Source organism: Diorhabda carinulata, chromosome 9 (genome assembly GCF_026250575.1).
Source record: "Diorhabda carinulata isolate Delta chromosome 9, icDioCari1.1, whole genome shotgun sequence".
In the NCBI taxonomy this organism is placed as follows: Eukaryota; Metazoa; Arthropoda; class Insecta; order Coleoptera; family Chrysomelidae; genus Diorhabda; species Diorhabda carinulata.
The window spans coordinates 11,653,125-11,681,024 of NC_079468.1; the positions used below are offsets into that span (position 1 = coordinate 11,653,125).

Sequence of the window (27,900 nt, forward strand, 5' to 3'; positions counted from 1 at the left end):
ATACATTAAGTATTCATTTCTAAGATAAAACTAGTTTCTTAGATTTGGAATTGGAATTATTGATCGATGTATGAATCTTTGTTAGCAGAGAATAATGATATAACAACATAGGGTTGAGTAGTCAACAAAGCATTATTGCCATTGGAATATACTCCAAATTTCAACCGTTTCACTGATGATTTCTGGTTAGAAATAGAGATATAACGTACAAATAATTGTATAGTTAACTTTGTTTAGAGATATCTCATGTAAAAATATTATTATTATTAGGTTCCGTGGCTTAATGTTGTGAAATTAAACAACTGCTGGTATTATTTTTAACAGTAAATGAGTTTCCTTTAGCTGAGATCTTTAATAGCTGGAACTTAAAAATTCCTAAATGATAGGAAAATATCAGAAAAATGCAAAACGCATATGACCTGGAATTAATTTCACACTTTTTAAATTGGAATTGCTGGAAATCCAATTCACACTTCAACTTTTAAATCTAACACATTCCTTTTCAAATGCAATTGGCAGTAACTATGGATAAAAGCAGAATGAGTATAGAAAAATTGATCGCTATTTTTAATGAAAATTGGAATCATAGCTTTCAGAAGTTACCGGGAAATTGTTCTATGAAATTTTATAAGCATGTAGAACAAGTATCAACAGAATATAGGTAATTTTAGATGAAAGAAGACTATTGGATAACGTATAAAGTTGTTTCCATAAACTTTATAAACTATAAATATTATTGTGATGGTTTTACTCACGTAAACCTTATATTTGACAGAATAATTCATTTAAACACACTTCTTATTATGTGTTCACTTTACCAGCAAATTATTCACCAACAACTCCTACTGCTGGAACCTCATTTAAATACAATTATGATATTCTAGAAATTTCGGTTACTGTAAATCTGTAGATTTATCACAAATAAATAATGTTTATAGACAGTTTTTTTACGTTGGATCCCAACACATAGTATCGGAGACCTTGAGGGCTTTCCACGCATAGCGATAGGTGAAAAGATCTTCTCCTCCTGCGTTCTTGATACTACGAGGATGTTACATGGTAGTGAAAATCTCCTAGAAGAGTGATAAATCTCCTTGACATGGTCTCTTTCTAACGGCGCTAGTCGTATTGGTGGACTAATTTCTGTTCTGTTCATTAAGTATGGACCTTACCAGAATTGTTGTAATTTTATAAATCTTTTTCCCTCATCGGGCCCTAACCATACACCGTTCCCTTTTTCGAAACCGACTGCTGTCACTTTCGTGTCTTATCATTTTTACATTCTTTCGCTGGCAGCTTGAAAATTTTAATTAACCTATTCATGTACATTTTTCCTTCTCCTTCTCAATTGGATCACATAATCTTCTCCCGCGAGGTCTTCTTCAGGTTGACACCCAAATTCTAGGTCACAACTGCAGCTCACGTTCAAACAGGATTTTCGCAATTATTCCACTGGTGGACTCTTTGATAGCGGATCGATGAGCCATTGCAAATAGGTGCAGATACTGGCTCCAATCTCTATGATGGCTTCTTGTCATCCAACTTTTTTCAAGTTGACAATCTGGTCAAGATTGCTCTCATCACTTTCTTCTTGTAGTTTCAGACCTTGATACATGCCGAAGTCTTCGTATTTGCTTTGAGACATCTACCAAAGTTTTTGGATAAGCTAAACGAAGCGTCCTTTCTCTATCATGGTCGCGTAGGCCCTCAATAAAGACCAAACATTCTATCATGTTCTCCGGTGCTTATGGATAAGTAAATTGGACAAGTCGGGTAATATCTACTTTATACTCTTTCGTCCCGCTTCTGCCTAAGGTTCCTCAGCAATACGATAGTTAAGCTAACTGTTTTCTCCTTATTAGCCAATTATTCACTCTAGCGGTTGGCTCAAACTATTTAACGTAATTGATTTACAACATCTTATCGTTGTATGATAAAATATCGGCAGGAATATTGTTCTTCATAATCGAAATCTTCTCATCCATATTAGCAGAAATATCATTTTCCATAATAGGAATCTTATCGTTTTCATTAGATGATAAGTTGTTCATCATAGTCAAAATACCATCATTAATGATCAAAATATCAGACTTTGTACTCGAATTCTTCTTATCTATTTTAATAGAAGTCTACAAAATTTGAAAAGTGTCTGTATCAAAGTTGCCACTTACTAATTCTACATCGAGTTTTTCTACCAATTTACATGTCACCGGACAATTCCACCTCGCGATTTTCCAATTATGCTTTTAGTTTGATCACTTTCAGGTCACCTAGTCTTCCTCAATTGTATTTTTACTCAGGCAACTTCGTTTTTTTAAATTGTTGCTACTACGGTGGCTTTTCCAGCCTTTTCAGCATACACAACGCAACTTTATTTTTTCGGAATTCCAATAAGCTCATATAATTTGTATGAGAGACATAATTAATACAAAAATATTATGTCTAATATGCATGATGCAGTAATATAACTAATATGTTTTTCAGTTGTTGAGGTGAAGTACTATGAATCAAAATTTTGTCCAATGAAATCACTGTTAATCACTTGAAGGCTAGAAACCAGAACAAAAACTACAATAATATGCAATACACTAAACACATATATGATTTGCTTTGCATATAACGGTGTGAAGTGGTAGGGCAAGTTGTCTGATATATTTTTTTCACAAGTATTCAGCAGCACAGTTAAATTAATATGTTGCAAAAATGCAGCCCGATATATTTTTTCTCATATCAATGATTTTTTTCAGGATGCCTATCTATTCCAGTTATTTTTGTTGTCAGTGTTCCCAAATTTCAGTTAAAATCTCATCAATGGTAGTAGTTTGATGCAATTAAATGTGTATCGTGTACTATTCAAAACTAAAGGTATCACTATTCATTACAACTAACTCAATCAACCTGCATCCTAAAAATGATCTGAATAGAGCTAGTGCTCTCGAAGGTCACACTTATAGGTTATTTTATCAAGCATATCAGAACACACCACTTCAATTTAAAACTTGGTACATTGTATAAATTTGCGGTCATAAAGTATTCACTACAAACCCGCGATTTTTATTAACGTTGCAAACGTGCAATTTTATAGTAAATTTGAAAGCTCTGAAGTCTGTTCCAAAATAATAATGTACTTCTCTCTGAATGCGATAAGCAGTTTTTCCACAAAAATCAATCACTACTAAAATCCACTTAAACATGTTGTGGGAAAGGCAGAACATAGATGGAAATAAATTAAAATTAAATCTAGAATAATATTCAGTGCTAGGATCAATATAAATTTGTTTTTTGATTTCTCAATTATTACAAAAATATATACACACATATCTACTCTACATGCACGCATACAAATAAGGGCGAGCGCACAATCTTTAAAAATTTCAAAGTAATAAAATATCGAAGTTAACCAAATAAAATAGAGAGAGTAATTATGTTTTAAAATGCTAAAAACGGTTACTAAACAGTTTAAAAGTACAATAAACGTTTTCATTGATCAGAATAGTAAAGCACCGAAACGTCAATTTCAAATTTTTTATTGCGGCAAAAGTTTATTCGCGCATTCATCTTAATCTACCATTTGCAAAAAATAAATTCTTTGTAGAAATATTTTCGAAAATACTGATTACTGATTAAGTACTACTGATATATTCCATATTGATAAAATTTGGAATGTGGACTGTATTTATGTTTGTTGCATTCATTGATGTTATTATTATTGGTTGATTTAGTTATGAGTAGAACTGAGCGAATGTATTAACGTTTTATTTCACTTCTGTACATTTCGAGACTTCTCCTTTATAACTACTCTGCAATTTTTATAGTTCAAATGTCTCCATTCCCAATAAGCAGTAAGCAAATATTTGTCACTAAACGTGTAATAACTCCACTGGGAGTCTTTACACTCAAAACCTTAATGTTTCCGTCGTCACTGAGATGTAATTGCACTGTTCTTCCCATTGGCCAGCTGAGAGGTGGAGTATTGTCATTTTTTATCACTACCATAGCTCCTACTTCCATTTTCGAAAGAGAGATGAACTTCCATTTTGTTCTGGCTTTTAGCACAGACGGACAGATATATTGCTTTCCAACGATTCCAAAAATGTTGCAATATCTGTTGAATTCGTGGATAATGACACAGTCTTCTTGGTCGTATTTGAGTCATGTGTTGAGGTATGTGGTTCAGAAAGTCTCCAATTAGGAAATAGCTTTGTCTGAGGGAGGATAAATTATTTAGACGATCGGATATGGGAGTAAGTGGTCTAGAATTTAGGATGGCTCCGATTTGCACAAATATACTATTTAAATCTTTAACTGTAAGATGCGCGTTGCCAAAGATTCTTTTCATCTGATATTTGGGAATCTTGACAGCTGCCTCCCAACTACCTTCAAAATGATGAGAGTTCGCGGGTATAAATAATGTCTACCTAAAATATTTGGTACTCATACTTCCACACAGTTCGAAGTGTACTGTTCGAGCTGTTAAGCAAATAAATATACATAAATTTCACATTTTACTATTTTCCTATTACGAGTTATTCCGTCCTTTATATAGAACGGTCCGGCAAAATCTACTTCTGTATTAAGAAATGATCTAACTGCTTGATGCCGCTTTATGGGTCTGGCATCTGGCCTTAAACACGCAATTGCGAAGGATATGTTTGATGGTACTCTTTCTTTTGAAAGACGAAATGAGTGTCTAACGAAAGGGGAGTGTAGAATGAGGACCAGTATGAAAATTTTCAATATGCACGTGAACGTCAATGAGACGAGTTAAGGGATGCTATTTTGAAATAATAATAGGATCTTTTATCTATACCGACCTGCGCCTTTGATAACTGACCGCCCACTCTAATTATTCCCCTCTCATCTCTGAACAGGTTTAGTAACCTTGCTATTCCTAGAAGTTTGTTTAACGTCTTTAAGCCAATATAGTTCTTCCGGGAATACTTTAGGCTACTCTAACTAGAATCATGCAGACATTGTATTATTTTTACAATTGCTTATAAATCTGAACAAATAAGCTACTATGCGTTGCAATTTCAATAGTGGGGAAAATTTTATAATGAACAATTTCTGTATGTAATAACGTGAAACTTTTGCTTCGGATATTAGTTCCTCTCATTTAACGATACCTTTTGGATATGAATCAGCAGTTTGACTTCGCCAAATTGGACCTGACCACCATAATGCTGAGGTTATTAACTTTTGGGGAGTAATACCGCTAGAACTTATATCAGGGGGATTGTCCTTTGGCCTGGTGTGACGCCACTGATGATTTGAAGTCAATTGTTGAAATTTTTGCAACGCGGTACATACAAAGGTTTTCCAGTTATTGGAGAGTCACACTAGTGATAAATATCAGAAATATTTATTTTGAGTGAGTAAAAGTGCTCTTGACTTCGCATAAATAAGTGAGATACAGATATGTCGTTGAAAATTACATGATCTGACATATACGCAAGCACCGTAAGCAACTTACTAGCATTACTGAATCCATGAAGCTGAACGTGCTGCACATCAAACTATATAGGTTAACGTTGAGACTGGATTATCCCAGCCGATTCTTTAAATACTGTTGTAGCAGAATTTTGCCCTAATGACTATTGGCCCAACTATTCAGAGTGAATCAAAAATTACTTGTATAGTGTTTGAATTTGTATTCCATAACAAACCCAATGTTTTTATACATGACCCATTTGAAATAATATAGAGAGATTTGTTTTTAAAATTTTGTTCCGAGACAATTAGTTTCTTGTGACAATTCGACTTCCACTTCCGCATGACAAATTTGTCTCCTTTGAGAATTTCACTAATTTTTTTTTTAATTTTGAGTTTCATTTTAAATATTTCTACTTGCTTCAGGATATGTTTAAGAGTTTTCATGAGCTAATTGAATTGATGCAAGCATCGAATTGCTAAAAATGAAGCTGAAAAAACTCCGTATATAACGGTATTAAGACAATAGTGAGCTAAAGGCTCTTCCGAGTCATCAAGCTATAATATCCTTTGCAAATCGCATCAATCTTATTACAAATTATTATAAATTGTTTTTTCTAGAACGTGGCAAAATTGAAAATAAGTCATCTTGAAGGATTGGCGTTTAATGAAACATTACTCGCGGTCTTCGCAGAGGGTGTCAAAAACTATCAACAACTTGAAGTGATTCTAGTTGATTCTTTCAGAACGTAATGGTGCGGAAGATAAAATTAACCGGTTTAATTTGTTATTGACCTTTGTCATGTGACTTAAATACCGATAATCGTGAATATAATTGGGGTTTTCTTTCTTGAGCTTATGTTACGGTTTTAATTTATTTTCAAGGGATAAATGCCGAATGAGGGCATTATTTTACGAATCATTAAACTGCGAAACCGGTTTACGTAGTGGAAGATTAACGATGAATCGTCCAGTATGATCACGCGTCGTGATGTTTACAAATATATTTCAACACATTCCTTCTTCCATTGAAGATTGACGTTCAACGTGCATTTCTCTATAGTCCAAAATCTTTACATTTGGTCATAAAATGCGCTTTGTGATTCGAGTTGGTAACTCCCGCTATTTGAAGCTGGCTTTTCGTCTGTAATTTTTTCAATTATCAGAAATGACAGGAAGATATATGCCTGTGACTGTTATATTAATTTTGCGCCCGTTCGAGCCTAGCTTAGTATACAGCATACATACTACTACTGATGAAGTTAGATTGTGAACCCGAGTCCAATAAAGTTCAGTATGAAATTTGCTCGCCCTTATTGTTTGAAATGTTGAATAATGCGGTGAATAAAAGAAATTGTGAATTTTGATTACCCAACATATTCTTTTTACTTTAGATTTACACATCCTCTTGATCTACATTCATTAGTTTGATGTCCCGAACGTAGAAAATTTGTACAAAGTTTCAATTTTTTAATTTCAGTTAAACGCGATGAAATAGGAAACTTCAATAATTTATGACAGGAAAACACGTACGACCCTTTGCAAAATGCATATCAGGTATTATAATACGAATTTGTTAGAGCAAATGATCGCGTATAACCCCTTTTTTGTATGATTTCGTTTTGAATTTCTTCAACATTATGAGAGTGAAACGTTCCTAATATATTACAAATTTTGATAAGAAATGTTTCGAGATGAATTAATTTCGGTTGTTTTCTAACTTCGTTGAGTATTTTTCCCAATGTCGTTTCGTGATCGTATCAAGTTTCGTGGATATTAGGTCTACAATAATAGAGTTCCAAGTATCAACTATCCCTAGTTTTTTTGGTGTCCCAACGTGTTTATTAACGTCTAGAAATTTTCTTAAAGATTGATAAAATTCATTTGTAAGTACCGGGATATTGAAAAGAGATGCGATATGAAACCATTTAATGAGCCTTTTATTATAAAATCAAGATTTGAGAAAGTTTGGATTTTCCATGCAAAGCTTCTTTCAAATAAAATTTTTGTCCACAAGTGCATTAAAAGTATCTATATCGTACATTGTAATGCCACTGGCAGGTAACGTCGGTGTATCTGGTTGTTTGAACTTTGAGTTGATATGACTTCCGTAACTCGTGAAACACAGCTGAAATATGAATTCTCATATTCACAACGATAATTCTAATGCGCGATAGCTTTACTCATCAATTCTATCTCGAATTGCTGCCTACTTACCTTATTCAGTCGAGCTTCTACTTCAACAATTGATTTTGTTGTAGCAAATTCATCAAGATATGTCAAAGATCTAGTTATTTGACCTTTGTCCCCGTTTGACTATGAGATCATAGAGTTCTGTCACTACAAAAAAATGATTGGAAATAAATACAAAATGAAAATATGCGTCAAAAAAAGAGAAAAAAAGTACTTTATACCTATATCTGTATTAACTTCACCAAAAAGCGAAATGGTAAAAATGGAGTGGAGACTTCTGGATTAATTCTGAGATTGCGAATACCTCTAATTTTGCTTTACGCTGATTTCTGTTGTGATATTGGCTCACAGTGACCCTAAAGCCTAAAGTATGGTTGAGATATGATGAGGTTAGAAGACAGTATTTATATATTTGTTGCTTTGATTAATATTATCATTTATTGATTTAGTTCTGAGAAAAACTGAACGACTGTGTTAACTTCACTTTTTATTTTACTTATGTACATTTCTAGACTTCTCCTTTACAACTACTACTTTTTTAATCGGATTCATATCAAAAAATGACCTAAAAAAATACAAAAAGATTCCATAGGCGGGTTTACAGCGGAGGCAGCTCAGAAGGGTGGAGATAGGGTGGTTATTCGTTCATTGGTAAGAAATGATCCGATTCCGTGGTCTCAATCTGCCTATTCCACGGAAAGAATCACCCTTTTTTTCCTGGTTGATTCCAAGGCCTAAGGGTGCCTACTTTTTGGAATTTTACCGGGGAAATGTGAAGCTGAAACAAAAAAATATGAAATGACTAAAATAGAAAATAAAAATAATATGCTTATCATCAAAACACTGTTGACACTAACATACTCTCTGAGGGTTAGGTTAGGTACTGCTGGTCTTGAGCTAACCTCAGCTCAATTGCGGAACGTATATTCGGTAAAGAAAAGGGAGATTTAGAGAGCAAATAACACTTGAAATGGAAGCCCCTATAGAACAACCATCAATTTGTTTGTATATTTCATTATCATATTTGGAATATGTTGTTGTAAGTGTGAGTTCTATAGCTTTTATAAATTCGTTTTGAGGTATTTCTGTATATTCTTCAATTTTGACCTATTTTTTCATCAATATATTTTCACAATGATAATAGGAATATTTGTATATAAAGAAACCACATCTAAGGAAATAAATACATATTCGTTAGGAATTTTAATACTTTTAATTTTTTCAGTGTCAATATCATATTTTGAAAAAGACTTGAAGAAAAGTTGAAACGTCTTTCTTTTAAAAATTATCAAAAAAAACTAATTTTGAAACAGAAAATACCTAAAATCAAGAACATTTAGATGCATTTATATATATATATATATATATATATATATATATATATATATATATATATATATATATATATATGAATGTTTTTGATTTCAGGTCCATTCTGTTTTAAATTAGTAAAGTAAATTAGTAGAAAAACTAATTGTAAAACAGAAGAGACCTGGAATCATGAACAATTAGAAGCATTAATATATCAAAAGATCTCAGCAATAAGAAATTGAAGGAATTTATAAAAAAATAAAAGATTTCTGCTATTCACCTCTGATATAATTTCGAAAATATATTCCGCTGTTCTTTTATGATATGATATAATTTTTTCCATTGGCTGCTCTCTATCAAGAAGATGGTAAATAACAAGGACCTTTTTTCCTTCTTGGATCGATTTTCAGACCTTTAACGCATATACAACATGTCTTTGCGGTTTACAAGATTTATCTCTAGCTCAATTTGAAATTATGATAGATGGATCTAATCTACAATTCTACAAATCCCTAGGGTTTATTTTATTTCCCAACTTGCCATCAAAACTATTGGCACACATTTTACAAAAATCATAATTTATATGTTGTTGCAGCTATCAACAGAAAAATGCAAGCAGCTTACCACTTCATTTTTAGATGTCTTCTCATCATTTTAACAGCTTCACTAATAGTCACCAGTGCTAGACATCTTGGGGATGATAATTTAGAAGAAAATAATCAGGTAAGACTGAAATTTGAAATGAAATATAGGTATACAATGTGAAACGTACCATCCTCAATATTTTGACCCTTAAAAATATGTACATCCATTTCATATTTATTTCCAAGTTTGTATGCTAGCTTTCAATTAGATTACGTGAAATATTTGACGGGTACAAACATAACCCCTAAAATTTCAGATGAATAAGAGTGATATCTCATTTTAAAAATAGCTTAACTCCTATTCGCGACATACACATATTTGATCTTTCTATTCAGTACATGAAGATATTTTGTGAATCAAGTTTTTTGCAATGAAACATGAGATTTGATAAAAGGTATTGAAATCTTCAATTTTTTCTCAACTTATCGTCTTCTTTTCAAACCCCCAAAGGCCGAGAAGGATTATTATGAAAAATGGATTCCATATACGTTTAGACGCGCTAAGAATATCGTGGTGGATATCGCACATCTTCGATTAACTAAAGTCGTAAAGCAACATTTTATTAGAAGTAAATAAGGTATTATGGCCAAATTATATTACAATCTGTATCAAATTGATTTTCAAAATTAGTCATTTTTGGATCAAATTGCAGTTAGATTTTCGGCAATATACATTTCGGAATATAGGCAAATAGTATTTCATTCAAAATTTAAATGATTATTTGAACTCGAAAAATTCACAAAACTATTAATAAACTCAGTTCTTTGTTGAGGTTTGAAAGAAAATGAATCCACAAGCTGGCAACTCTAAATCATAAATGGAGAATATTTCAACAAAGTCCCAAGAATGCTTCAATTTCCGCTATAACCTATAATGACTACAAAAAGTATTAGTTGTTATTTGAATAATTTTTTTTTGTTTTGCAAGATTATAAGCATCACGCAATATACCGTCCAAGATCCAAAAGATAGGAGGAAACTTCACTCCATCTTTTGTTTTAATGCTCTTCCCTCCGGAGTTTTCGAGAAGAGATCTTGTTAGGAAGAAATCCTTGATTTTTTGTAAAAAAAATTTATTATTCCTCAAATATGTGACAATAATAAATTTGTAAACAAAAATAAAAAACTTCAAAGCAAATGCTCAAAATGCCCACCATTTACTTCAATACACTACACTTTCGTAAAGATTTCTTAATATCAAATAATCCTTGTCTATTATTTTTAATTACATGCGCGGCTTCTTCTATTTTCCGTCGCAGTTGTGGAAGAGAAGTAATTTTTCCTTCGTGAACTAATGCTATCATTTGCGACCAAATTGAAAAAAAGGTTTAAATCAGGGCCTCTTGGTGGCCAAGCAAACTCACTTCCACGACCAATCCATCGATGCGGAAACTGTTCGTTTAAGTATTGACGAACTTGTAAAGAATAATGTGGTAGTACTCCGTCGTGCAAAAACTACATATTTTGTCTTAAAGCGAGAGGTATATCCTCTAGTAATTCGTGTAAATGTTGTTGTCTTGAAGAAAATCTATATAATGAGGTCCATTTAAATTGGTTGGCAGTTCAAAAAGACCTATTAAATTCCCACATATACACCACACCAAATGTTAACCTTAAACTCGTGTTGAAAAGAAAAATTAAACCATATATATATATATATATATATATATATATATATATATATATATATATATTAGTATTACTAATCCTGGATGGGTGTGAGAATATGGGATATAAAAGAGTCGGGTTTGTTAAGTTTTTGAGTAAATTTTATCGGAATCTTGTCTTTATAAAGGACTTAAATACAGCCAAATAATTGAAAGACGAGAATTCGATTTTCTAATGCAATGATATCAATAAGCTACTTGGTTCTATTCGTGCAAAAATGTTCCAAATGAATATAGTTGTATAATTTGATAAAAATTTTTCAACTCTTTTTTTCACAATCCTAACAGAAATCAAAATATAGTAAAATTACACATTGCATATGGAAAAAAGTAATTATCACATCTATAATTATATGTAAGAACATCTCAGGCTGAAATTATTGTAGTATACTTATTCTAAGCGGAACATGTCTATAAGTATGCTACTGTCCAGTTTGTACTCTTGTAATCTCAGTAATCTTATAATGCACGTGCAAATGAAAACCATAATCATTACCAAAACTATCCAAATATAAGAAAAGATTCTCAACGTTAAATTCACTACCAAATGAAGGAAATTAAAAATTTTCGGTTCAATTCTCCAAAAAAATTACGTAACTGAATCAAACATCAAATTCACTCTCAAAAATATGTGTTGAAAATCAAACAGATTAACCACAATACACGAGGTCAATATTATGGAAACTATCAGGATCTCTTATCATATAGCCAAGTGATTCAACGTGTCCATTTTTCACTCTCCATCAAGGTATCGTCTTGGATTACCTAATTTTTGTTTTATATTAATGTGAGTGTGAAGGACCATAAATGTCCCTTGACTACCAGAATTCATAGTATTTATTGCATACGATAAAATATAGTACTTGAGCCAGGTTGTACACGGACCATACACTGATCTGTTAATAATATAGTTAAGTGATTCCAAGTGTCCCTTGTACACTTGAGTTCCATTAACGTGTCAAATTCTTACTTCTATTTTATATTGATGACATTTTTAACGACCATAAATATCCATTTTTATAATTAATTATAGATTTTATGTACGATGAGATTTAGTATTTAAAGCAGCTTCTTCTTCTTCTTGAAAGTTTGAATTTCGTCGAGTACTCTAGTGGAATTATATTATTAATAGTTTTTAATAAAATATAAACCATTTTTCAAGCAGCTAATGGTAAGGAATTATGTAAAGATCTATAATTGTAATTGTATTGTAATTAATTTAGCCAAGAAACATCCTTCAATTAATTTACACTATACTTAATATACACATACCTAATTTAATATTTTGAATGCAGTAATTCATGATCACTGTTTATGTTCAGAGTTGACGCGTCGTTTTAAAATCTATATCAAGTTTAATATAGATGGTTCGTCCTTGGAAAGACTCAGAATTTTCGAGACTACACCATATTCATAATAAAACTAATTAGAAACGTAAATTCTTCTATTGTTGAAAATCATTTGTGATTTCAAAAAACATTATGATTGTAGCCATCGTTTAGTTTATAACGTCATGTTATTATCACTGGCGTTATGTGACCTAACAGTTTAGCTGTATCATTCAACATTATGGTTAAAAATTATCTGAATCTAAAACGGGCTAAGGAGAATGACTGAGTTTATTAAAAATAGTTGTTCACTTTAGAAGTATAGGAGAGAAGTTCCAATTAATGATTTGATGCTTCTTTCAATCTATTCTTCCTAGCTCCAAATGATGTGGTTCCTGCTAAGCTTTTTGAAATAATAATTTTTATTTCAATTATTCTGTCATTGAAGTCACTACGAATACAAAAGAGTGTGGAATGAAATATCTCACTTATATTAGTTACTGTGTTATTATATATTTATATTCACCTATAAAATAGAAACTGCTACCATTAAAACTATTGCAAAAAAAACGAATTAATCATGCTCTTTCCCGAGAATCGTTTCACTGTTTTTACAACAGAATTACCGTACCGATTTGTAATGTGATGGAATTATTTTGAAATAATTTAAATATAACGTCGGCGCCAATTTGATTTAGTTTGTTATTGGGAAAGTCAGCGAATCGCTTCAAATAAAAAAATTGGATATTAATCTATTTGAATTCAGCGTTCTGTATTACTGAACGCATTCAGCTTCATGGTTAACACATGTTTCCCTGTAAACTCAATGAATATTGTCATTTCCATAAATTCCAAAAGAAGAATTTTTAATTGAAAAATAATAAACCTTGGTTAGATAATAAGTTATATGTTGAATAAAGATTATAATGATAATATGGAACGACATCCATTGGTTTTCTCGTCAAGTGTTAAAAATACGATTTCCTTCTCTCATCTCTTTTTTGAATACATTTTTATAGATCTGTTGAAGTTTCATTAGAAGAACATATGCTTCGTTTCTTGATACTATTCTCTTCAAAAAAGTATCTTAGGCATGTTCCCAACCTCAAAATTTGCACCTTAAAATGGGTTTATACCAACAATATTTTGAATCGCGAATAACCCGAAAAATACGAGGAATTCGAATAAAATACTGGAGCAAAAAGCACAAAATTCTCTACAGATTGGTCTTCAAGCATATTTTCCTAACCTCAAAAATTTTACCTTAAAATGGATTCATGTACTCAAAAACATTTTGAATTGCGGGTAACTCGAAAGCTATGAGGATTTTGACACAAACTGCCGGAACAAAAATGTGGAGCATAACATCATTCTATATAAAAAAAGGCTCCAATTTATTCTTAACGAATCGCGAATTAGAAATAGAAAAAAGTACCGGAGCCAAAATTGTATAGCACAAAATTCTCGATAAATTGGTCCACGATGATCCATTATAACCTTTTTTTCTTGATAATACTACTACTCTCAGTAATAAAATGACTATGCTTGCCTGGAATCTGAAAATGGACCTACATTGAATTCAATAACTAGATTACCGAGCGACTTTGAATTTTTTTAAGAATTCACTAATTTGTATGCACTTGCTCATAACTGGATGGTCCTCACGAAAACTGTACAAGGCCGCATAACACCATTTTACATCTACTAACTATCCTTACTAAAATTGCTTGAATTCGCACTGGCGGGAATTCGTGAGCGGATGCTACGGCTTTCAGCGTTGAGGGAGATATTCTCAGAAATAGTGGCTCCAACGAAAAAATGACTGGAGACCTTTCTTGTAGAAAATTTTGTGCTCTACATTTTTTGTTCGAGTAGCTTTTTCCGAATTCCTCTTAGTTGCTAGACTTATTCATTACTCCAAAACCTCCCAGAATCTAGAAAATAGCCCAATTTAATTTCGGATTTAATCCTATTTTACCTTTACTATGAATGGAATTATTTATCAGATATTGTATTTGCTAATTTTATGATACAATGAATAGTGTCATCGTCATCGAAACCACATGTATCAAAAACATGATCGCCGTCTGTGAGTGTGTGCAGAAGTAATTGATTTCAACTCGCTCACAACAACTCGACGTTCCGCATTTCACCATTTGACTTATATTTTCATTGCATACATACATAATATCCTTAGTTGAAATACTTCTATTATATTTATCTGTCGTTGTCTTTATCCTGTATAGTACGCGCTGCGGGTCATATTCTTTCTCTGCTATTAGTACTCCTTCATTAACACAACATAATACTTAAGGATCGATCTCCAACATGTGTTAATGTTTTTGAAACTTTCTATGAATCTGTCCATTAAAATATTGAATAGTGTAGAGCTAAGGTCAATCTTGTCTCGGTCAAAATTAGCTACTCTTCTGATAATTTGATTTTGATTATCTTATTTAATTTTCTCCAGAATGTCACTAAATTGAACTTTATTTAGGGGATAACGTGATTTGAGGTTATTAATGACGTTTTCTGTAACTATATTCAAGATATGTCTGATGTTTCCAACTTTGCTTTTTATATATTCACTTCGTACAATATGGTTCGTTTTCACGATTCTATCGTGTACATACCTTCCTTCTACATTATTTTTCGTTTTTTTCACCACTTTATTTGTTTCTATTTCTAAATTTCTCCAATATAACTGCGTATAATCAGCGCGCAGCGCCCTGTCTTCTCTATAGCGCTTTACAAATCGGAAAAAATAATATGATTGGAGCCTATTAATCAAATTAAAATGCGTTAGAGATTTCAGAAATACCGTTGATACATGTTTGCCATTGAAGCTAACTCTACATTTTTGATTCCCAAACTTTTTCGTTTCATAAACTAGTTCCAAAATATAGCTAGATTAAATCTATCTATGTAAACTTGCGCTGTGGCTGATTTCCAACAAAGAATGCTGAAAAAGAAATTGGATTTGATTGATTGACAGGATGAATTATTTGATAATAAAATTAACTAAACAAATTTTCAATTGAATTTTTTTGTTGTGCTGTGAGTGGATATCAAAAAAGCAAAGCTAGTCAATCGAAAAAGTGGCTTCATACAGCTTTACTTTCTTAAAATCCAGAATGACTCACAACACAAGAACCAATAAATTGTCTCAAAAGTTTATTCAAAAAATATATTTTCTTATGGTGTAGGTATTTATTCAAATATAAATAAATTATTACACTATTATTTATAATTACAGTAATATAATCAAAAATTAAATCTTATAACGTAATGTAACTTCTATAATGGTGATTACTTGGATATACTTGATGGATTGACAGCAAATTAATCTGGCTTACGTTTGGTAAGGAATTTCCGCGAATCTCTCCGCTCTTCGATATTCAATTTGCTTTTTTTTTCGTAAGTTTGTACCGATACTAAAACTTTTTTTAGCACTGAAGCTAGGAAAATTAGTGTATTGATCACTAAGATAAGCTTTCAACGATTGAGATAAGGTCTTCTCTACATTTTTTGCATATATAACTTGATTTGTAAAGTTTTTTTACGTAGAGTGCGTAGAAGTGATTTTATAGAATAAAAAATCTAAATATTCTATGTGGGTAGCAGAACTTTTGTAGAAATTAAATCCAGTAGTAAAATAAAAATGATAAAAAATAAAAATGGAAAAATTAAATGTTCTTAACAAATAGAAATCAATGGCAGTGGCAGATTTACGGATTGGCCGCCTGCAGGTTATTTATCTTTTGGTGCTTCTACTGACCTCTGAAATTTGATACCATAGTTCACTGTTATTCAAATTATATTTTTTTCACTGCAAATAATTCAAATAATTGTTGAAAGACATTAATTTAAGCAAAGTTGTCCTAGTTTTAAAGTAAAGTACGATATGGTTTAAAACTATTTAACACGTAAATAATAATAAATCTGACACAAGTAAAATTTAACAAAATCATGATTATATTGTTGTATAAAAAAATTTTCATAAGGTTTCACTATGCATAAAAGGACTAGAGCATTAAACATTTCTTTATTAAAATCAAAGGTGAATAGGTCTTTACTATTTAAAAAAAAAGCTTCTCTCACCTGAATAACTACTGATGTACACAGAACAAAACGAAGAAGTAAAAGTTGGTAGCTTTGAAAGTGTACGCGTTCCTGAACTAATTCCGATTCTAAATCATTGGTATACAAATCTTCCAAGATACCACCTTTTCTGTTATAACCGATGGTAAAAACTCAATCAATTATATAAGAAATGAAAATTTCTAGCTGAATATGTTATAGATCTATTGTTAACTCGAATTTTAGACAATGAGATACGTATTAACTTTGAAATAATAACCAGCAGCCATCCCAGATCATGTTCAAGTGCTCCTCATTTTTTTTTGTATTTTTTCATTTCTCTATTCCATCGCCTTTTCTTCAAAATACTTAAAATCCTCTTGTTTGCCTCATCAAAATTCTTTTCAGTCTATTCAGCCTGTTGGTAAATGTCCCACTGATCAGTGCCATGAAGATCTGCTTGAAAAATGGAACAAGAAATTGAAACTTACAGAGTTGATATCAACTATCTCTCTGTCTCATCAAAATTTCAAATGTCGTCTAGGCTTATATATGATCGTTTGTAAGCTTTTTTCAAGTTAACAAAAAGCTCACTTACATTTTTCTTATTATAAATAGGCTGGTAGTTTGAAGTGATCTTATTGATAATGAGGGATGCCGTATTAAAACATTACCGAGCCAATCTTCGCCATCCATTACTTTTGTATACCAAGACTCATGCATAGTTTTATTTTCCTTTTTTGTATTCTCGAATTTAAACTTGCGTGTCTCATATGATGTTAATCCATAATAAATATTAGCCACCGTCTTTAAATAAGCTTCCTTTTTATTTTCTTTGTCATCGCTAAATATCTGCCTATTTTTTATGCACCCCGTTGTATCCAGGGTAAAATCAGCTTTACTAAGGTTCTTATTACTCTAGCTTCTAGCTTCTATTTAAGTTTAGTTACATAACTATGCAACGTTTTCTATGGAATTTGGGATTTCTTTGATGTGGCGTTTGTGCTATTATTATCAAAGATTACTAATGGCAAGCACTTTCTAGGATATCTTTTGGTACATCACCCCTTTCAGATTTTCTTATGTACATCCCTATTTTCTGTAAAAATATAACTGTCATTTAGAGTGTGATAGAAAACCATAATAGTGTTGAGTCCTCAATCCAGCGTCGGATTTAGGAGGTGTCTAAGGGAGGCTGAATCCGCAGGCCCTACAAATATCGAAATTTTTTATATATAGCCTACAGATTGCTCGTGACGATACCTACAGTGAAGCAGAAAGATAATTCACAGTTTTAAAGAGAATAAAAATCGAGAAAGAATTTTTGTAAATAAAAATATCATATAGTTTATGAAATAAGATAAATAATTTATATTTAAATTAAAACTAATATTTTCGATTTATTTATTCATTTAAGTGGGCCCCAACCCCAGACCCAACTACTTCTTAATTCAACGCTGCCTCAACCCACAACACCATTCAAAATTACATACTAGGAAGGACAATAATATCAAGAATGATAAAGTATTACACTCATTCGAAAGAAGCTAATTAGTCTACCTACCACGATTAAATTTCATCATTCCCTTAAGTCATTTTAAATTCCACCATATGCAAACCCTGTCACAGCATTACTGCAAATGTACGAAAGAGAAAAATTACTTCCGAAACCAAAAATACAATATGCGATGCCACTCACGAATGCCGCGCGACTGCAGCTGTTTATTTCGCATTTAGAGAGAGAGAGAGGGGGAGATTCGTTGGTTAAAGTTTGGTAGGATAAGAAGGATTTTCGTAAAGAGGAGAGTTTATTGAATAAGGCCCTAATATAGGAGTAGCTCCTTTGCAGGGGCAGGGGTTGTGATAGTTGCGTTGGGTTGTGTTTGTTTAAGGGAGATTTTGGCCAGAAGAAAACGAAAATATAAAGCTTGTAAGCAAAAACGGCTCTTCTCGATTTGAGTTTATCTTATTTTTTAGAAAATTTTGTGTTTTTTTGTTTATTTTAAATTTAAAAAGGGAGGGATGGTTCACCAGGTTGCAGGGAAACCGCAGAAAACCTGCAGCTCCGACTTTCGCAGTTAGTGAGGAGGCATCATCGCTTGTGATTTGTTGATGAGAAACAAGTGAGGGTGGCGAGTTATTGCTGCTTAATCTACCTACCCCTATAGCCAACCCTCTCCGATATCCCCTACTCTTTCTTTATACACTTTTCTTACACTGCCGTTAACTTTGGAATCTTTACGGAACATATTTGTTCATATATCATATATTAAACTCTGCACAATATAAAAAGTAACAAAACTCCTCAGTAGATTACAAAACTGCATCAGATTTGTCAAAATTATTTGACTTTTGTGTATGATAGGATACAGTGCTGGAATAGATAGTTTTGGAACTATGTTTAGTTTACTTTTGTGTAGCAAAATATAGTTTGTTATGTTGTTATGCCAACATAATTGGCTATTTCCAATAAGCGTTAATCAGAGAAGTGGTGAACACCAGACAAGCTATCATTCAAATATAGATCATAATGTTACAAGATCTGATAATAATAAATGAGTTGAATCAAATTGAATATAAATAATTCTATTACTTCTATGACAAGGTAATCATTGAATATTTTCATTACAGTTTGCTGATGTGGAGTCCAACCAATTAGGATCGGGCTTAAAACCCTGGCAGATGGAGCTTCTCGCACAAAAATTGGCTATGGCGGAGTTAAACAACAATCAAGTAGGTTTTCAGAGAGATTACAGAAGTGATGTCAAACGTCGTTTTAAAGCCTGCTACTTCAACCCTGTTAGCTGCTTCAGAAAATAAATTTCTTCATTTAATTATGAAAAAAATTTTAACAATGTAGAAGGAATTTGGGTACAGAAGCTTATATGTGACTGAAGGGTTCTATTAAATCTCGTAATAATAAGTTATCAATGTTTGATATGAATTGTAACAATAGGATATTTGGATATTTGGAAGCCATATTTTTATACATCTTTCAGGATTTATATATACTTTCTAACGTTATCGAAGTCCACTGTTGTGCAAAACTACATCTCACATCTATATTTTGTATCCGTTTTGATTGATAAACAGTTTAGAGTATTTTCACAATTTATTGAAAGTAGTGAGTGATGAAAGCAATTTTGCCCGTATGACAATATACCGTACGGCGCGGATATTAAATCTTACCTCCCCCTAGGAATCTCCGTTATTTTAGACAAAGATAAAAATCATCGAACCTGTCAATTTTTATTTGAATCAAAATGATTATAACATTCAAAGAATTTTCACCTCTTGTAGCCCCTTCCTGCTGCGAGTTCATATTTTTTAAATAGCCATGGAGGAGGGCGTGCCACACACACGTTAGAAAGGTTTTGAAAAGCAGAACTAAAAAAAGTATAATTTTCAAAATTTGGATAAGATAATTAATGGAAATTATCAAGAAATCATATCATATTATTTCTTTGAGTTTCTTAAAGGTATTAGACACATTATCTTAAAGAAAACTATTATCTATATAATTGTTCTCCATATTCTTCCTGGTAGAAGTAAATCCTTTTTTTCGTTACCTTCCTAACCTTTTGTAGTGCCTAAATATCAATCCTATAACATTGTTCCATTATTATTTGATGGACTTCAGCAAGTGTCTCAAATGGCTCCCATACACTTTTTATTTAAGATCACTTAGGTAAAAATGTAGTGAAGTCACATCTGGTAATCTTAGTGGCCATTCAATGAATCCACGATGCCCAATCCATCTTCATAAATTCAAATTATTTCGTATTCCTGTTGAAAAGTATCTATTTTCTAACTACATTGTCAAATGCAGGAACTATTTGTATCTATAACAGGTTAAGATAGGTTTCTCCCGTTAAATATCTTTCGATAAAGAGAAGGCCCATAATATGATCCTCTACTAGTAGTTTACTTGTCCGAACATTTCATTTATTCGGAAATTGAGTATGAATCTCTCCAACAGTCGCAGATTTCCGTCAGACCAATATCTAACGGTTTTTAGTTGTACATTACCATTTAAATAGAATGTAGCTTCATCGGAAAACAAATATGTCTCAAGTAATTTGGATCTTGTGAAATATCATTATCCATAGTTTCAGAATATTGCAGTCGTCGATCTTGATCACCATCTGACAATTTTAGCTGCTTTTTCACTTTATATCGATAAATTGTTTGCTTTTTACAATGCTTAGAACGGTTCTTCCACTTCGAGTTCCTTACTTGATTGGATGGATTTACTACAAATTAAGATAAAATATCCACTTATTCTTCCTCGATATCTTTGTCTGTCCCGTTCCTTCTTAGACAGAACCAGTTCCAAAAAATTTTGTGACAAGTAGTCCATAGTAATTTGGATAAATTGAATGATTTGGAAAACGTTAATTGAACAATCCCACAGCTCTACCATTTTGATTGTTTTGGATGGAAAAGTCACCAAATTGCAAGTGTTACTTTCACGTTTTTCTTGTTATAATCAATTATTGATTAATGCTTGGTTTTTGACATATTTCGGTATGTTCTAAAAATACAAAGGTAAAAAATAAATATTTAAGATCAAAGCAAAGTGTGATACATTTTTAAGTTCTGCTTTTCAAATCGTTTCCAATGAAGGATAGCACGGTCCCCCATGCTATTTGGGAATTCTGAGGGGTAGTTTTGAAGGGTAGGGAGTAAAAAGGGGTAACAATTTTTCATATGTTATAATCTTTGTCTTTGTTCAAAATAACGGATATTTCTAAAGGGGTAAGACTTAATATCCGCACTGTATTAAACTTATTCTACATATACTATATCTTATAGTTGTAAACACAATATTATTCTTATTAAGTTTTTAATTTTAATGGAAATGAAATCTCAGAATGGAAAAAGTTTATTAAAGTGAACAATACAACTGAAAAAAATCACTTGTTCTAATTCTAACCACAAATAAGAATTGAGAGGTGAAATCAAAACAAAAATTTTCTATAATTTATCTCATTATTATTTCAAAATCATATAACCACCAAATGAAGAGTTGTCAAGGGAAAAGCGATATATAAGTAACATCGATTTCTTGTACATACAAAACAACTTCTCCATTTACTATCAAAATACTAATATAAATCACTCATTTTATGAGCAATCTTCTTTCCAGATTCAAGCGAATTTTTTTCCGTTTTTATTTTTATCTTCCTGTTTTGAAGATCTAAATTTATTTTGCCTATCCTTGTACAAATTCTCAATCTTTTCTATACAATTGAATAGAAATAGTCAATGATTTTCCTGATTATCTGTATATTTTTGGTAATCAACAAAATTTTATCAAAATCAAACAATGGTAGATTAAAAATAATTGATAATTATTGGTTATTATTATTCTAAGAAAAGTAAAGAAATATATTTTAATATCAAGATTAATCCTTTCATATAATAAGTATCAAAATTCCTTCATATATTTCGAATTTATTGAATCAAAAGCATGTAATATTATTATAGTATTATAAATGTCAACATATCAATATTTTTGAATTTCTATATATGTTAAAACTATATTGCATGCATATATTCGTGTTACCAATTCATGACAAACTAAGCTTTCTTTTGTGTTAGCTGTTGTAGTTGATACTCTCCTTATTTGAAATATATCAATATCAGGAAAATTCGTCTGTTAATATTTTCGAAACTATACTCCTTTATTTATATGTACCGATACCTGAATTCTGTTTTTTCCCTATTATAAAGACATATTTTCCTAATTAACCGAATAAATACGAACTAAAGGCGGTAATCATCATTTTAAAGAATTTTGGTCGAATTTAAAAACCTTTTTTGGATTCCCAAAATTCCTGGGTTGTTTCTATTATTTCAAAATTTTTGATATTGATAATCATAGTGAACAAAATTATCAACTATTTTCCTTTATCAACTACTTTTCTTGAAGAATATTGAAAAAATTGCAGAGTGTCGTCCGCTTGTTATTGTGTTTAGGATATTATCATATTTAATTATAAATATAGAATTACGTATTACAGAGACTGCATATTGGTTTAAAGGATTTATTGACCAAAAAGTACAAGAATAGGAATATGTTATTGCGCAATATCTAAGCAACTTACAACTCATCGACAAAGTTGCAGCTTGGTTCAACTCCATTCCCTTATGGATCTGTTAACAGCGTTTCGTCCCAATAACTTCATTGTAGAGTTCCAACTCTCGGATAGCTTACTTCAGTTTTCTCGAAAGTGTGTTTTTCAAGTAGTTTTGTAACGTAATTTTATTCAAAATGGCTTACAGGATCAGTCTCTCTGAATTAATAGCCTTTTTTTTCCTTAAAACATATTTAGCTGTTTCAGGTTTATTTCTATATTGAACATTACACATATTTCTTTAAACTGTGTCCTTCCAGTGGTGAACATCATAGTCTTGTTTTAATTGAAATACCGATCCAGATCTTTTTGGGATATCAACATACAGTGAAGATATCCAAATGGTATAAAAAATTACGGAAGCTGAATTCCATATTTGGAAAGAGGTTCAAGCTTAATTTCCAATATTTTAAACGGGACAAGATTATCACATATTACTACTCCAAAAAACGAAACTTCACAAAACACTAACATTTCCTTACTCGTATTGTTAAAATATGTGAATGATTAAATATAAATTATGAGTCCTTGTTGTACGGAATATTTGATAATATCTTTCTTATCACTTCATTTCATTTTACAATGGCAATAATAAGAGTAGGAATCGACAGACTAAATATTATTTCTAGTAGACATCTCCAATAATTCCCATAACTAATAATTTTAAATAGTATTTTATTGAACCATAAATTAGAATTTAGAGCGTACGAACATGGAGTCAGTAATTGAATCAATAAATGTGCTTTAATTTGGAAACCTTCATATAAAAATTTGTTAGTTACTTTTAAATTACTGATGAAACGAATATATGGTCAAAGAACAACTCACGTCTCTAGAATCCAGTTTCTAAGTAACATCTAAGAATTTAAATTACTATTTCCATTAGAGATGTAAAATTGGAAGGTGAGCTATTGTCATAAGGGTTTTCGCAATGGAAGAATTTTGTTCTAAATAAAAATATTCACATTATCATTTCAGCAATTGAGAAATAATGATCACACTATAAATGATTTATTAACAAATTGTAGCCCTTTAAAAAAAGAATTGACTACTTATTAACGAATTCCATGTGTTAAGATGTAATGCGAAGCTATTCAGAATAATTGAGAAATTGAGAAAGTATTTAACTTTTATTTTGAAGCGTTTTGAGATATGGAAAACGTAATTACCGACAGAATGAAGAGTTTACCTAATTCTGTAAACAATGTTTTAGCAAAAATAAGCTTCTGAATTCGTTTCATCCAGTTATCTCAGCAATTTCCTTAAAATCATTAAAATCAGTTATCCATTTCCGAACAGGGTAATCATCGAAAGTTTGAACACAGTTTTCTGTATCTCCAAACGTTAATGTAAAAGAATCCCTGATTGATTTCGACTTTAAACCTGAATGCAGACCTGAATTATCATCATTTTCGTGATCAACAAGTTCTAGATCATTTTCCCTCCAGAATCAGTGCATTCGTCTATATTTTCTTCTGTAATATCACGTCTTACACTAGCATTAGCATCTTTATATCTAAATTTTTTAAGAACAAATCAAATCGTTTTACTTAACTCAGAAGTCAAAATATTACCAATTGAAGCTAAACAGAAGGCTGCAATTTTTCACTTACCAACCTATCTATTTTTTAAACTTTTTCGCATACTCGTCCGCATTTCGTGTCATTCGAGATCGTGACTCTGATTCAAAAGCTAACCAAAGCAATGCTTTTACAGCCGGTAACTGTCCATGCTTTATGTTGAGTTGAATTTGTGCAATATGTTTTAAACGGGAAGTAATTTTTGATAAAAAATGTTCGAATAAATACAAGTAAAAAGAACTAACGGCTCAAACTCAAAGATAGCGAAACGCCTCTACAATATTTGAATGATTCCTACTCAACAAAAAATAGGTAAATTAATCGAGTCATATATATATATATATATATTAAAAATATATAACACGAATTTCTATCTTAATTTGTATCTACTTAATACTTCTTATACCCAGCTAGATGATAATTTCGTTTCAAGATTCTATCAATGCAATTCATCTTATTCTATAACACAATAAAAATATACTTTAATGTCTACTTCGAAACACTACAATCATATGAATATACAATATACATATATACGAATACACACTTTAAGTCTATACATTAATTTGTTGAAACGATCAAAATTTGTAAAAACTGTGAGTCGTTCGATGAATTGAAACAATATGGATCTTACCTCTTTCTGTGGGTTTCTAAGGATAAGAAATTCAGAATGTTACCATTTGTTGACGATGACAATTTTTGTAATCCTATCTCACTGGTTAGTCCTGCGTTTAATACTTCCGCTTTGTAAAATAATTCACTACTTGCCGCTCACCGATGCGGTGGATCAAAGTTACATTCCAAGTTTGTTGGCGGGCTTTGGTTTCTCAATATTTGAAAGAGTCTATGTATTTTTAGTTACAGTTACAGCAAATTTTTTCAATATTTCAGTACTGTACATTTTACTTTTAACAACACTTGATCAATCCATTCAACTTAACCATTAACCGATCCCGTGAGGGATCCCAAAAATATAGAATAGGGTTCTAATTTAGCTTGTGTTGTCCGGGATATTATTTAGATCTAAACTTTGGATATGTTAGATGAAAAGTTCATCACAAAAAAAAACTTATAATGGTGTATCCACACGTCTAAGTTTCAGATATAAGGGACCGATGTCTTTACATCTTTAAACAAAATACGATTATATCTCTTCTCAAACTCATACGTCTTTCGGATTTACAGTATATTATAACATTTGTGCTCACGTCTTTTAAACAACTGATTCTCGCATGATTATCGTCTAACTATTATATGACCCCTCCTAAAATGGATTCATCGCGATATCGACGGTTGGCGCAAACATTACGCTGGGTACTTAGTTAAAAGAATAGAGATAAGAGAAAACGAATAAGATAACTAGGTGAAAAAAAAAACAGAACTAGAAAATTCATAGAAACATAATTTGCTCCACAAATAATAGAGAAAAGTATAATGTATCTATCAAAATCGAAATACACCCTCAACTCTAACAAGAAATCTCGGGATATCTTGTAAACTTTTCCGAGATTAATTGAGTAGAAGACACATTGTACATGAAAAAACAACTTACCACATGTCGGGGGGTTTACCATAGGGCTCAATTCTTGGACTTACTCTGGAGAACATCTTTTTATGAGTCTGTTCTAAAGATCCAATATGAACACATTTAGTTTTGCAGACGAACTAAAGTAATGAAATATTTTGGAAAAACAATATGGGAAAACATGTCTGTTCTATTGTACGCTTTATCGATTTGGAGAAGGCAGCTGGAAATAAAAAAATATAAACTAATTACTGAAAGATTTCTATAAAAAGCATTACCAGCGGTTACTGAATAATCCGAGTCGTATCTTTCAAGATAGACAACATTGACACAATGACCAGCAAAATGGAATTGTAGTGAATCTAAGGAATTATAACCTAAGGCGTTGTTTCTAATATCAAAATATGGATTAAATGTCCGCACTGCAGAATTGACTAATTTCTATGTTCGGCATTGAAGGGACAGGGGTCTTTTCGTTATGATAACAAAATTATTATTATTTATTTAAGGACATCGTTGACATCTGCAGCGTCAAAGATATGAAGCACCTGACCTTATATTGTCAGAACAGAAATGCATTTAAAACGAGGATGGAAACGAAGGTGAGCATGACACTGACAACAAATCAGAATAAAAATTTCATCATGAGCAGAACAATAACAAAGTAAGTTGTGATATGGTGACAGACATAATTAACGAAATAATTGGAGATTAAGCCAGACAATATGAGTTTTAATAAACCATATAGATATATAGAAGCGCATGGGATCGATAGCTGTTGGAAAAAAGTTTCTGAGGATGGTTCTAGCGGTTCCTGTTTAGTAGGTAATATTCTTCTAGAATAACAGGAAGAGTCGACCCGCACTACCAGGAAACCTTTCTTATGTGTATGTGAAAATTATTGGCATCCCATTGAAAAAAGTCTGGATTATTGTATTATTATTATTGCTCTGACGAATGTTGTACTATATTTTCTCCGAAAAATATCACATAGGACATTATCGACGAAACAGCAGTAGCTCACAAATAAGAGTAAACACTCATAAAAAAATCCAGTAAAATAAAACTGATCCACAAAGTTCACGTATCGACCGAAGGTTCAATTAACGTCAATTTTATTATAGGAAAGTTCTTCCTCACATTCCCATGTTTTTCATATTATTTTAGAATATCAATTTAGAAATAACCCGTAGATGGTTCGTTCCAAAACTCTTATTTGCAATCCTCTAGATTTCAATCAATTAGGTGTGCCTGTCGAAATACAAATGATAGTGAATTGTATCGTTTACGATACTATATGAAATTTTAATTAACTTTTACAAACACTTCATTAGACTGTCTTCATTACTCACTGGCATCCTTCAAAGCTTTTTCCATTATCAAAGTCTAATACATACCTTTTATGACTTTCTTTTTAAGTTATTGACATGAAATTACGAAAACCATAGATGCTTTCTTACTAGGGTGTAATACAAATGTGACTTCAAGAGAATATATTGTTTAAGTTGTTGTACCTATTCAGATTTCCTAGAAATAAATGTTTTAGTTGTTTCCTCTTTTTGCTGTTTTTGTTGTATCCCACATTCTATAAGGTTGCTTAGCACACTTAGATTGACATTTAGTAGTACCTCAATTCAAAAGCTAGAAATTGGAGAAATATCAATTTCTTTGTTTTAGTGAGCGGTTTGTTTCATTACAATGGTAAGCTTTCAACAACGCTGGATTATATCAAGTGATTATTTCTGACAAAGAATTTGGTTTCTTAAGAATATATACTAATTTTCAAGATAGTGATCAATGTGTTCCAAGCTCCAACTGTTATACAGGGTGTTCCGGGACTTAACGCCAAAAATTCGGGAGTGAGTAAATGAAAATAATGTTGTGACCCCTCGTTCCTGAGTTAAAGTTGCGAAATCAGAAATTATATTTAAGTATATTTTCTAAATTATATATTCGAACATAATGAATTTTTAATGAGTCATTACGTATGTCGATGTAGTGT

At 31.6% G+C, this 27,900-nt stretch overlaps 1 protein-coding gene across 1 annotated transcript in view; it reads left to right on the plus strand.

The window, feature by feature from the left end:
• The window catches only part of LOC130898270 (uncharacterized), a 111,676-nt gene that overhangs the window by 75,180 nt on the left and 8,596 nt on the right, over window positions 1-27,900 (plus strand). Inside the window, exons 3-4 of the mRNA XM_057807439.1 lie at window positions 9,530-9,657; window positions 19,285-19,386. Coding sequence (XP_057663422.1) covers window positions 9,544-9,657; window positions 19,285-19,386 — 216 coding nt within the window. The 5' untranslated portion in view covers window positions 9,530-9,543. The remainder of the gene's footprint in view (window positions 1-9,529; window positions 9,658-19,284; window positions 19,387-27,900) is intronic.